The sequence below is a fragment of the Ascaphus truei genome, chromosome 18 (assembly GCF_040206685.1).
Source record: "Ascaphus truei isolate aAscTru1 chromosome 18, aAscTru1.hap1, whole genome shotgun sequence".
Lineage (NCBI taxonomy): Eukaryota > Metazoa > Chordata > Amphibia > Anura > Ascaphidae > Ascaphus > Ascaphus truei.
This window is the reverse complement of record NC_134500.1, coordinates 24227715-24240381: the sequence shown is the minus strand read 5'-3', so window position 1 is coordinate 24240381 and position 12667 is coordinate 24227715. Positions and strand designations below refer to the sequence as shown.

Genomic DNA, 12667 nt, shown 5'->3' with positions numbered 1-12667 from the left:
AAGTGGGATGAGTCTCTCCATTAGTATGACATCATTAACCCTTCTAATTATCTCTTCTGGAGGGCGGAAGTGTTTTCTGCTGCTACAGCGCATCTAGCCGCCGTTAGGATATGCACAATCAATTTGACTGTATAGTGGTTCAGATCATCCATGGGTTTAGCCTGGATAATTAAGACTAGTGGCATCTTAATCCCCGTCACATCTTCTCTCAATTTCAAAACTGTCCTCAAATATGTCTACATAACTGGACAGAACCACCAAATATGCGCTAGATCCCCTATCTGCCCACAACCCCTCCAGCATCTATCAGTAGCTTCCAGGAACATTTGCTTTAACCCCTTAGGGGTGTGATACCAACGCAGCAACATTTTGTAAATATTCTGCTTCGTTACTGTACATATAGAAGTTTTGCCTGCATTGTCCCAAATATCTTCCCAGTCCTCTCTTGGTGCTTGTAGGGTTAACCATACTATGAAGGCTTGAACAATATACCTGGCTAAAGTGGGGAGGTACTTGCCAACATGCAAATGAAGCTGGCATGGTAAGTAAGGCCTCAACCCCCAAATATGGAACACACCAAAAGCAATGGATTGGAAGCTCATTCTCCGGAGACTGGATTGTTCCTGGTCTTTACAGCATTCAGGAAGAAGGCATGAAGGCAGAGTGTGATTAGAATCCACAGAAGTTAATCAAAAGCTGGGATTCAAAGTTCAAACTGGTTACCTACAAGAACCGGGCTGTCACCAGTAAAAAAAAACTGTAAGAACTAGAAGGCGAACAGAAAGTGGAAGAATTAGTGGGAGAAATGGAAAAACAACATTGTGGACTATCAAAGCACATCAGAAAGAGCAGCCAGAATCATTCAGTTGGCAAAGAAATATAGGCTTTAAATAATCCAAGTGTGTGCCCCAACATCGACAATGAAGTGGAAGACTTCTACCATGAAATCAACCAACTGGTAAGTATGGTTATGGTGACAAGAATGAACCTAGAGACAGATTTGGTAGAATTTGCAGAATGTGAAAACTATTACATAATGAATGAATTCTTCAAGAAGAATCCAAGTGGAAAATGGACATGGAGTAGACCCAATAGAATCAAGAATGGAATGTACTATAATACATAGTCTGATCGAAGAAGATCATTCTATATATTCCAGTACTTCTTCTCCCATATGCACCCTTTTATGGCGCTATAGCGCTTACTAGATATTTGGTTTGAGCAGTGATTTCCTATTTGCATGTGAAATGCTATATCCAAGCTAATAAGAAACATGTGGTTTAAGACTGCACAGTCCCTAACTGTTTTGACACAAGGAGTGATCATTGGTTCGCTGAAAATTACATCTGGATGCAAAGATGAAAAGAAAACGGATTGAAAATAAGCTGAAAACAATCAACACCAAGAGCCTCAAGAATTGTTTGAAATGCCTGGGGACACTTTTATAACCAATCATGAAGAATATACTGAATATACTGAAGTTGAACTCGCAGAAAAAAACTTGAGGCATCACTAACAAAAAACAGGATAAAAAAAGAATAGATCAAACAAATCAATTACAGAGGAAACTACAAGAAATAATGCAATCCCAAGACACAAGAATTGAATATGTAGAGCTGTGAACAGGTCCGGCTTGATGGTGATGCCATCGGTGCACTGCACTAAGCCACACACTTTCAGAGATCCTGTGCTCTCTCCTGGGACTCCACCTACAATATGGAGCGGAGGTAGCAGCAGCAACGGAGGGAGCCCACCCAGGCAGCGATCACGGAAGCAGAGCCCGACTTCTGGTGGGGCCCAACTCCCATCTCAGGACTCCTTGGGTGGACTCCTTCCAGCGCTGCCACCATCGCCCCTCGGGAAGGGCTCCGGGGAGTGTAAGAGGACCCGCACAGAGTTTCACAGGGTCTCACAATTTTCCTAGCAGGTCCTGGCTGTGCAAGAAGATCTGCAAATGTATAAGTCAACAATGTAAGAAAACATAACTCTGACATCCTATTGAAGACTACCGAAAATAACAAGAGCTTACAGAGAGTTGCAGACTTCTACATTGAATTGTACGAAAACACAGATAACATAGGGCATAATCCAGCAGAGCAAGAACGAGAAGAAAACACCAATGATGTACCATGCATTGGCAATCAAATCCATGAAGAATGGAAAGGCCCAAGGGAGGGATGGAATTACAACTGGATTCTTGAAAGAAGCTGCGGAAGTAGAGAAAATTCCTGCAAAAAAAACCTTTACAAGTTGCTTCAAGAACATGAACGGTGTTTATTTTCACTCTTCATCTGCTTGATCATGCCCTATGTTATTTATGTTCTTGTACTGAACATGCGCCATACACACATATGCACAGTATAAAGTGTGAGTATTACTGGATTGGTGTGCCTGTGCAATGCATGTATCTAATGTGATGTTTGTGCTCAGTGCATGTATCCGGTGTGGAGTGTGTGTGCAGTGGATGAACTGATGTAGCAGGCATTATTGTCTCCATTAACACGGAATAACACATGATAGTGGGTGTTAAATAATTCATGTGTTAAGGAGGGCGCATGCACTGCCATTGTTTTTTTAATAGTGCTTCGTTAAAACCTTTGTAAAATAACATTTTAATGTTAGTGCGATGCATCTCGTTAACAAGAGTAATAACGCCTGCTTTATCTGGTATGCTTGGTATCATCAGTAGAGACCACAGTTATGAGCCTTTCAACAACGAAGAATTAAGGACAAGTGAAAGGGACTCTATGCAGCAAAAAATTTCACCAAGCTTTAACGGTTCTCCTCTTACCGTGCAAATAATATCCAGTTTGGCAAGAAGAACAATGTGTTTCATTCTTACAATCAAGGCACCACGATGGACAAGCAAAACACAGTTTCCTCCCGTTGTCCTCATATGTTTTCTGGGGGCAGTGTCTGAGACACTGGTGACGATACCTGCAACAAATACCATGCAGAAATGTTACTGTATGTCTATTCTGCTCCAGTAGCAATATGAATTAAGAAGAGATTGCAACTGTATCCATTAAAACAATATGAAAATAAAGGCAGAAATAAACGGTACTGCGAATCATGTTGAAAACATGACAAGTATTAAATACAAATTAGACACTTCTAATTGTCGACCTCATGTAAAATCAATATATTAACCATGCATTGTTTGGAGTGTTTCAATAAATGTGTGTTGTCATAAATAGTAGAGCAACCGCTATTTTAATGTTATGTTAAAATTGTTTATGCAGTGTTTATATACTGCGTACGCAGAAAGTGAGAAGGTATTTAAAATACGCTCTTGCTTTAAAAGACGAGGAACTGTACATCTGTGAATTAAAATAACAGTGCTACTCTGGGATTTTAAACATAAAAAGCAGCTGTACTCCAAAACACCTAAGGGGTTATTTACTGATGTCTCCTGGCTGTAAAATCGGGGTGACACCAATGTAAAAACAGTAACAGATTTATAAAACAAAAGGAATCCCATTAGAAACAATGAGAACCTCTCGGGTTCTTGCTTGAATTTCACTCGGATTCAAAAATATGTTCTGACTTTGAATTTCAAAACCATGAACCTGCCTAGCCTTAAAAAAAAAAAAACACATTTTTTTTTAGAAGAACAAATATATTTTTTTACAAATGTAGTTGTAATACTGCCTTGGAATCAGTTTCATTTGTCTTTCATAGCCAATACATTATACTATCATCTACACGTGTAATAAATGTAAAAGAATTATAAGCTTACAAAAAGTAGCCTTCTAAGCAGCTGCTGCAAGATTCAGGATCATCTGTTTGGAGAAATATATTTGACATGTCAGTGAAATCATATGGGCAGACATTTTAATGCAGCTGAACATGTGAAATCTCCTGGGTTTAAAAAAAATCAGTTCTTTAGTATTACAGTAGATAGAAGTTTTTTTTTAAACATTCAACTCTGAAGGCCATTTTGAATGAGTTTTAACACATCCTTTGATTTCTATAGCAGGCTATAGCATACTTCCCCAGCAGAGAAAGATTTTTGAAACGCTTTCCTGTTTGTGATAACTTGTTGCCAATGTTCACAGTAGTTTGAGCTGTAAACTGTAACAATAAATCATGTTACCTTAGTAATATTAGGATAGATTGTAGCTGCTGAGTTACAGTACACTGACTGAAGGATTGATTGAAACTGAATGGCGGCCATTATGTTAGACACGCAATCAGGATCTTTACATATTTAACAGGAGCACCAAACGATTGCAAGCTTAGCTAAGAATGTAGAATTAAACAATGTCACATGCTTTATATAGACAAATAAGAAGAAGGAAAAAATAGGGTGAATATAGTATTGCTGCTTTAATGATTAATCTATAATGCAGCGGTGCGCAAACTGGGGTCGCAAGATTAACTGCGGGGGCGCTGGGTTTACAGAGGCCCCGCGCGCTTCCCGAAGGCCCTTAAATTAAGTGCCGAGGAAGCAGCGAAGGTCTCTGTAAACCTCACTTAGGCCTTGACCCCGCTGCCTACTACAGCGTCCGCTGTGGCGGACGCTGCACAGATGAGAGCCCTCTCCTCTATGGTGCCGGGCCCGCTGTGAGGGGGGGCCGCAGCGCAGGGGCGAGAGCTGCTCCTGCTCTCAATAGAATTGAGAGCAGGACTCGCGTCAAGCGATATGGCACGCCCCCCGGCGGTTCGGCCAATGAGGGCGAACCTGCCGGGTGACATCATGGCCGCGCCCCCGTCACTCCCCTGCCACACACCCCCCCCCCCCGGTCTCTCTTCCTGCAGTGAGCTGCAGACCAGGTAATCGGCTGCACGCGCCGCCAATCTCGCGGGCGCGCCTTGCAGCGGAGATACCGGGGCCTTAGCGTCACCTTGGTTCAGCCGGCATCTGGAGACGCGTCACCATGGCAACACGGTGTCAAATGACGCCACGGGTCATGTGACATCACTTTGCTATGGCAACGTGACATCATGATGCCCAGACGCCGAGAACCACGGTAAGGAGGAGGAAGGGGGTCATACGGAGAGCCGGCAGGGGGTTGCAGGGAAAAAAGATTGCGCTCCCCTGCTATAATGTACTGAACAAAAACTATAAAGCATCAATTCTTGATGTTAATTGCCGCAGAATAAAAACAATTTTCCAACTACTGTGAGTTATAGAAATCATTAAAGATAAAATATGAACTCTGTGTGTAACTTACAAGGAAGTCAAATAGACCAGGGGTGCGCAAAGTGCCAAAATACAGTAAATAAATATATTTTCCTCCACTGCTTACAGTATATTATATATAATGGCCATATCCTTCGTAATAAACTCAGATATTTAAACTCTCATAGCTCATAATGCAGACTTCAAATACCCAGGAAGACTGACACTCTTGGTGCCATTCAGGGCTTATATTTTAAACTCCTGGATTTGGGTGCCATGAATAATGAGTTAATGTTATACTGTATGTAAGGAATCCTAGTGAATTTGGTAACATAGCAAACAGGCAGAATAATAATGACCTGGGACATTGGGCTATATGTAATAAACAGTACTTCAAGCTGTAACGTACCTTAGGGCCTGTTTAAATAAATGAAGCATAATGTGTTTAGCACCATTTAGTACATATAGCCAAAGGCCAGAATTCACTAAAATGTGGGGTTTTGCACATTTTTGTGGGATTTTTGCATAACCGTCATAGAGTTAAATGTGAATCCTGGCTATAGTATTTAAAGCTGCAGTTCAGTCTTTTTTTTATTTATTTTTTTACTTCAATAGTTTTATGTGGGCAATCTCTAATTACCTAAAGAACTGTATAGCTGCAGGTCAATTTGTTCTCCATGTATTGATAGGTCAACATTTGGTGACATAATTAGTGAAGGGATCTGTTTATATTCTGCTTGTCTGTCAGTGGAAGCTCATGAATATTCATGAGCACTCCTGCACTGACATGTGCTAGAGGGAGGGCAGGACTGACAAAGGGGTGTGCCAGGGCTTGTGACAGGACATGAAGGGGCAGTGCCTTAGCAAATGGCTGTTAAAATAGAATACAAGAAAATTGGTCTTTAAAAGTTGTTTTTTTTTAAAACAGAAAATGCTAAAAGTATTTTTTCTTACTACAGAACTGATTTATTAAAAAAAAACACACATGCAGGATATTGACTGAACTGCAGCTTTAATGTATTCCTATAGAACATTTCATTAAGTGATCTCCATCATACAGTACATCATAACATTATTAGCATTGGTTTGTATAGCAGTGACAGGTTAAGATCCTACAGAGAAATGACAACACATGAATTATCTATAATATTAATTATTTTTTAACATGCACAGGGGAAAGGCTGTATGATTAAATCATCATTTTAATAGTTTAAAATCTGCCAATGCTATGTAGTCCATCCTGGACCCCAAGAGAACCCATGGCAGCAGCATTTAATAGGTTAAATGAAGGTGATAGGTGCCATTATTAAAAATAAATTGAAACAGAAACTACTTTTAAACGTGTACTACTGATGCAGCCACGAGTATCCGAACACTTGCCTTTGAAAATCTGGGGCAATCTCCCAGTAATGCTGCAACATTTCTGTGACATTTCTGCAGACAGACTAATTACCCATCGGATTAACACAGCGGGGGTCCCTGGCAGTCCCATTCAAACTGAAAGACTGCCAGGGACCCCCACTGTGTTAATCCGATGGGCCATTAGTCTGTCTGCAGAAATGTCACAGAAATGTTGCAGCATTACTGGGAGATTGCCCCAGATTTTCAAAGGCAAGTGTTCGGATACTCGTTGCTGCATCTGTACTTCCATGATCATCAAATGCTTAGGAATGTTTAATCTATATTGTGACAAGTCTGTTTGTGAATCCCAAAGTCAACAAGTATTTTTTTTTTTTAATCAATATTTGTTTTTAATGTACTATCATCATATATTGGTTATCTAAGTGCTGAACAATAAGTATCCGATAAGCATGATTTGCATAGGACATATTACACAGAAAATCATGTTCATTATTTACAGGAAAGTAAACATTTTCATTATATGTGCAGTCCCACTCAGCTTCTCCCTCCACCCCAATTTTTTTTGGAAAGAATCAGTCTTGCTTACACAAATCTAACTATGCTAACAGCAAAGATCTTTTGGCTTTTTTCATGTTTGGTAATTAATTACAAATTAGCATTCTTAGGGGCCATCTGAATGGGCAAGTTATTGTCAATCAAGTGCTTTCTTTGTGATTAGCAACCCCTGATTACATCAGAGAGGAGGAGAGGCCGCTCTGCCTGTGCAAACTCCTGTTGAACCCACTGTGACAACAGAAAAAAAAGGGAGCATCCAGAGGAAATGAAACCCATTCCAAGTTTCAGCTCACTGTGTTTAAATCACAATTGAAATGATTAAAAAATATTTTCGGTAAAAAAAAATGAAGGTATAAATCCCCCAGATTTAATCTAAAATGTGATCATTCCTTCGCTTGTGTCCTTCTCTGTACCACAGCAAGCAACAAACCCTCTACCTGCGGTGATAGTCATTCCTCATAGTGGGAGACCCTGATCTAGCTGTATTCATCGAGCCCTAATTTCTCTACCAAAATATATACTTACATCAGTTCAGAACTAAAAGTTTTAGTGGTTAAAAAAAAATGAAAACATGCAACAGAGAACAACATAGAAAAATATAGTCCGGTATTATGTGCAAACAAACCACAAGGGTTTAAGGACCCACATTCTTACAAAATAAAATACCAGATGTCTGGGGCCTTTATTCAAAATATATTAGCAGAGATAGATCATTATTAAGGATTTTAAAGTATAACAACATAGGGTGGCAGAAAAATTCATGGTTATAATGTGAAACCTGAAATAGTTTAATAGAAGCTGTCTGTATAAGTGCACCTCTTCTGTGCCTTGAGACTCGTGATACAAGAACAAAGCTTAATTGAAGATGAGAAGCAAAGGGAAAAATTATGCTTTAGAGCACAAGATGTTATTATGAACCTGAATTGAGTTAATAGAGTTCTCAAAATTAACAACTACTGCAACATCGAATGGTTTTCAATAATGAGTGAAAGGAAGAGACCATTGTCTTATATACCTCCCAAAACATCTGTACAACAAATACAGAGACTTCTTTTAGTATAGTCCCAAGTGAGATAGATAGATAGATATAACAGGGGAAAAAAGAAAAAAAAGAGAAGCGCAAGCTCCATAGCGTGATACCGTAGAGAAAATGTAATCAAAATTAAAAAAGGTCCCTTGGACATGCACTCACAAGAGATCCAATAATAAACAGCATGTATGAGATAAATCTCAATTGTGGGGTCGTCACTGCCAAGGTATGCAACAGCCTAAGCGTGCAGGTAGTAAATCCCAGTGTATTGAGCAGACAAGACGGAATGTCTTACAATGCAGGAGGAGGGGGGAGAGGCAGGGAAATCTCTGTGCATACCATAACAGCCTTTAGTGGATATGCGATGTTCGGGGAACAACACTTCTGCATGTCATTAGCACTGACGGCCAGAAACAAAAGTAATTATACGTTTGTGACACCCCTTCCCTCTTCCTCAGGGAGATTTGGCTGATACAGGTGTTATGGTGCTAACCTGTTAGGCTTACAAGTGGCCTAAGCCTCTGTACTTGGGGAGCCTGGGGTAGCTGGTGCAGCACCTCCACCCGTGAGGATCCCTGTGTTGGCAGGATAGCCCCTCACGGGAACTGGTATACCTATACGGTATACCTCCAATAACCACAATCCAGACAAAGTATATGCAACATATTTACTATGGTTCCATAGACTCAGCAATACAGTATACACACACAATCACAGTAACCATCCCCAAACTACTGAGTGCCCTGGGCACTGGAAACCCAACGACTATCAGAAAAGTCCCTCCCAGAAATATATGTGAGGGTAGCGTTACCCTCCCCGTGTGGTGTTGGTGCACGTGGGTATCTTCTTGGGTAACCGGGTACACCAGGCTATATTGAGACAAGTCGCATCCGTGAATCCACAATGCAGGGCCTCCGACACAATCCCCGTCTCGCCTTACGTCCGGTAGCACCGCGCTGTAATTCCACCAGGCCTGGGGAATCTTCCGCCGTGGTTCCGTCTGTTCCACTGAATTGTCCGCACACTAAGGGGCAAGTCCCTTACTATTGGCCAGCCCTACAACACTCCACTACGGTGTAGGGGAACTAAGCTGGGGCCTCCGGGAAACAGGTCTGGCCTAGTACATGGGGCTTGACTAGCTCCCTGGACACTACCTCTCCCTTTGCCGGCTCTGTCAGGGCTGAGCACGCCACCTCCAGTCCACGGAGGAAATCCTGAACAACAGGACCTCCTCTTCCTGCAGCGCCAACCTCAAGATGGCCGCTGACTTACACAGTCCCTATGTGGCTGCAGATGAGATGTCCAAAATAATCAGCGCACCTCGTTTCATATGAAGGAAAGAAAGAAGAAAAAGAGCACAATAGTGAGGCAAGTTCACAACACAATGCTTATATCTGTAGATGGTGAGATATGCACTTACCTTTACATGCCTGAGACAGGCACTGAAATGTATCTTTAGGCGTCCTCACCACCATGAAGTCATCACAATATTCAAAAGACTTCTTTTTTCAAGGTTCTGCTTTTATATAAAATATCAGGAATGTGATTTCACAACACAGTATTAAAATATGGGCACAGAGCAGTTCATGATGTTCCGCAACCTCCGGTGTCCGCGACAGTCACTTGCCGAACTAGTCAGCGTTCTACGTCACTTCCGGTTCCTGGTGCTTCAGTGAAACTGGTCCTCCCGGTTGCTGGTGAGGACGCCTAAAGATACCTTTACATGCCTGAGACAGGCACTGAAATGTAAGATCATATCTCACCATCTACAGATATAAGCATTGTGTTGTGAACTTGCTTCACTATTGTGCTCTTTTTCTTCTTTCTTTCCTTCATATGAAACGAGGTGCGCTGATTATTTTGGACATCTATTGCTGCTGGGAATTGGGAACAATTCGACTCTTCACGCTGCACCACATCTACCTTTTTCAAGTTTGGACTTTAATTTAGTTAGAGCGCTTCCTTTTTTGTAGTATCCCTATGTGGCTGCGCCAACCACAACATGGCCAACACAGCTCACTAAACCCTCCCACGCGAGGGGACCACTGCCAGGGAGGAGTACCCTGCTACACGTTATTTTTTTATTTTTTTTAACATTTTTATTAGGAAACAGGCAAATTTACAGGCATATATCACATCTCAATTTCCTAATACACTCTGATTTTCAAATTTTCCATGTTGGAGGGGGGGGGGGGTGTACCGCCAAGAGTGGCGCGACCTCTGGGTCACCGGGTGACCGGGGGAGCGAGAGGTCTGAAAAAGAGAGGGGGGGGATAGAGGGGAAGGGGGGGGTGGGTATAGAGATGGGGGGGGTGAGGGGTGAGCCTCCCCCACCCCGCCGACCCTAGCGTCCTTCAGGCTGAGGTTTGAATGGTCATCATTTCTTCTATCAGATTCTCTTGGGTGTCAGTGAATCTCCCAGGGTTCCCAAATTTTGTAGTGACTTGCAGTCTTGCGTTTGAGAAACGCCGTCAGACGTTCCATGAGCATTACATCATCTATTCTTCTCTTAACTGCCTGAATGGAGGGGGGAGAGATCTTTTTCCAGGAGAATGCCACAGCACACCTAGCCGCGGTAAGGATGGAGGAGATTAATTTTCCTACCGGGCGGTCAATTTCCTCTATTGGCCTGCCCAGGAGGAAGGTCAGTGGATCTGGGTCTAATGTGAGGCTAGTTACCTCTCGGATTAAAATTTGAATAGAAAGCCAAAATGTTTGGATTTTTGGGCATGACCACCAAATGTGGGCCATGTCTCCTCTCTGTCCACAGCCTCTCCAACATAGATCTGAGGCCAGGGGGTAGATTTGCTTTAATCTAACTGGGGTAAGATACCAGTGGAACATGATTTTGTAGATATTCTCTTTTGTCGTGGTACAGATGGAAGTTCCTGAAGCAGCGTCCCATATATCCTCCCAGTCTTCTCTATCTATATCTATACTCAGTTCCGCCTCCCACTTGGACATGTAGTCATGAGTGGAGGGGCCTGCTGATCTCTCCATACCAGCGTATATGTTAGAGATCAATGCTTTTTGATGTGTACAAGTTCGGCAGAGCCTCTCAAAGTTGGTGAGGGGAGGATACTCAAATTTTGGGGACAATTTTTGGAGATAATGTCTAATTTGGAGATACTTAAATGGACTCAATTCTGGGGCCTCGTGTTTTGTTCGTAATTCTTGGAAGTTCAGCAGCCTTCCATCGCTCAATAGGTCGGCGACCACCCTAACCCCCTTCAGATGGAAGTAGTCGAATTGTTTTGGTTCACATCCTGGGGGGAAATGAGGATTGTTGTGGATCGGAATAAGCAGCGAGCCCGGAGCAGTTAGTTTAAACTTTGATCTGCATTTCCGCCAAACTTCCCAGGTGTGTCTGGTGGCACCAAGGTCGAACCTACGGGGTGGTCTATCCCCCTTGTCTATGCACCAAAGGTGGGCCTGCAGAGAAGGCGTTTTTACGTAGTGGGATTCAATATCTCGCCAGCAATAGAGACCCGGGTCTGCGTTCCACACTACGGCTTGCCTCAATTGGGCCGCTAAATAATACTTTGTGATATCTGGGACACCCAGGCCCCCTCTTTCTCTTGGCGTCAGGAGGACCGATCTGGCAACCCTGGGCCTTTTGCCCTTCCAGATAAAATTAAACATTCTATTCTGGATGTTTTTAAGTTCAGGGCTGGGAATATGGATCGGGAGTGTCTGGAAATAGTATAGCAATCTGGGGAGTATATTCATTTTTACTGAGATCATCCTTCCGATCCATGAGATCTGGTAATCTTTCCATTTGTCCAGGTCTTTTTTGATTTTCCCGAATAAAGCCGGGTAATTATATTTGTACAATGACTGGTAGTTACCTGATACATTCACTCCCAGATATTTAATGTATGAGGAACTCCATCTATAATTAAAGTTCAGTTTTAGTAAGTTGATTTCCGATTCTGATACATTTAAGTTTAGGGCTTCTGATTTGTCATTATTAATTTTGTAGTCCGAAATTTTGCCGAACTCCACCAATTCTTTATGAAGATTGGGGAGCGATGTTTGGGGGTGAGTTAGGGACAGTATTATGTCGTCGGCAAAGAGCGAGATTTTGTAATTTGTATCGCCAATTGGTACGCCCTGGATATTTGTGCTCTCGCGTATTTTGGCCGCCAGGGGTTCGATTGTCAGGGCAAAGAGAAGAGGGGATAAGGGACAGCCCTGCCTTGTACCATTTGTTATTGTAAATCTTTGCGCTGTACCTCCCGGGAGTTTGATTGCTGCTGATGGATTTTGGTACAGTGCTCGGACCCCCTCTAGGAATGAATCCCTGAAACCAAATTTTTGTAAGGTCTTGTCTAGGAATAGCCAATTGATTCTGTCAAACGCCTTCTCTGCGTCCAAGCTCAGGAGAACTGCCTTGGTGTTTGTAAGGTTAATGTGATCTATTATATTTATAATTTTGCGGGTGTTGTCCGAGGCCTGGCGGCCTGAGACAAATCCCACTTGGTCGTTATGGATTAGTCTGGGTAGAATGGGGTTTAATCTGTTCGCTAGTATTTTGCTGTATAGCTTAAGGTCGTTGTTCAACAGCGATATGGGGCGGTAACTCCCACATTGCA

At 42.4% G+C, this 12667-nt stretch overlaps 1 protein-coding gene across 1 annotated transcript in view; it reads right to left on the bottom strand.

The window, feature by feature from the left end:
* LOC142469268 (proprotein convertase subtilisin/kexin type 5-like) overlaps positions 1-12667 on the bottom strand; it is a 166797-nt gene that overhangs the window by 131663 nt on the left and 22467 nt on the right. Inside the window, exons 4-5 of the mRNA XM_075576206.1 lie at positions 3740-3782; positions 2792-2937 (exon numbers count right to left, since the gene is read on the bottom strand). Coding sequence (XP_075432321.1) covers positions 2792-2937; positions 3740-3782 — 189 coding nt within the window. The remainder of the gene's footprint in view (positions 1-2791; positions 2938-3739; positions 3783-12667) is intronic.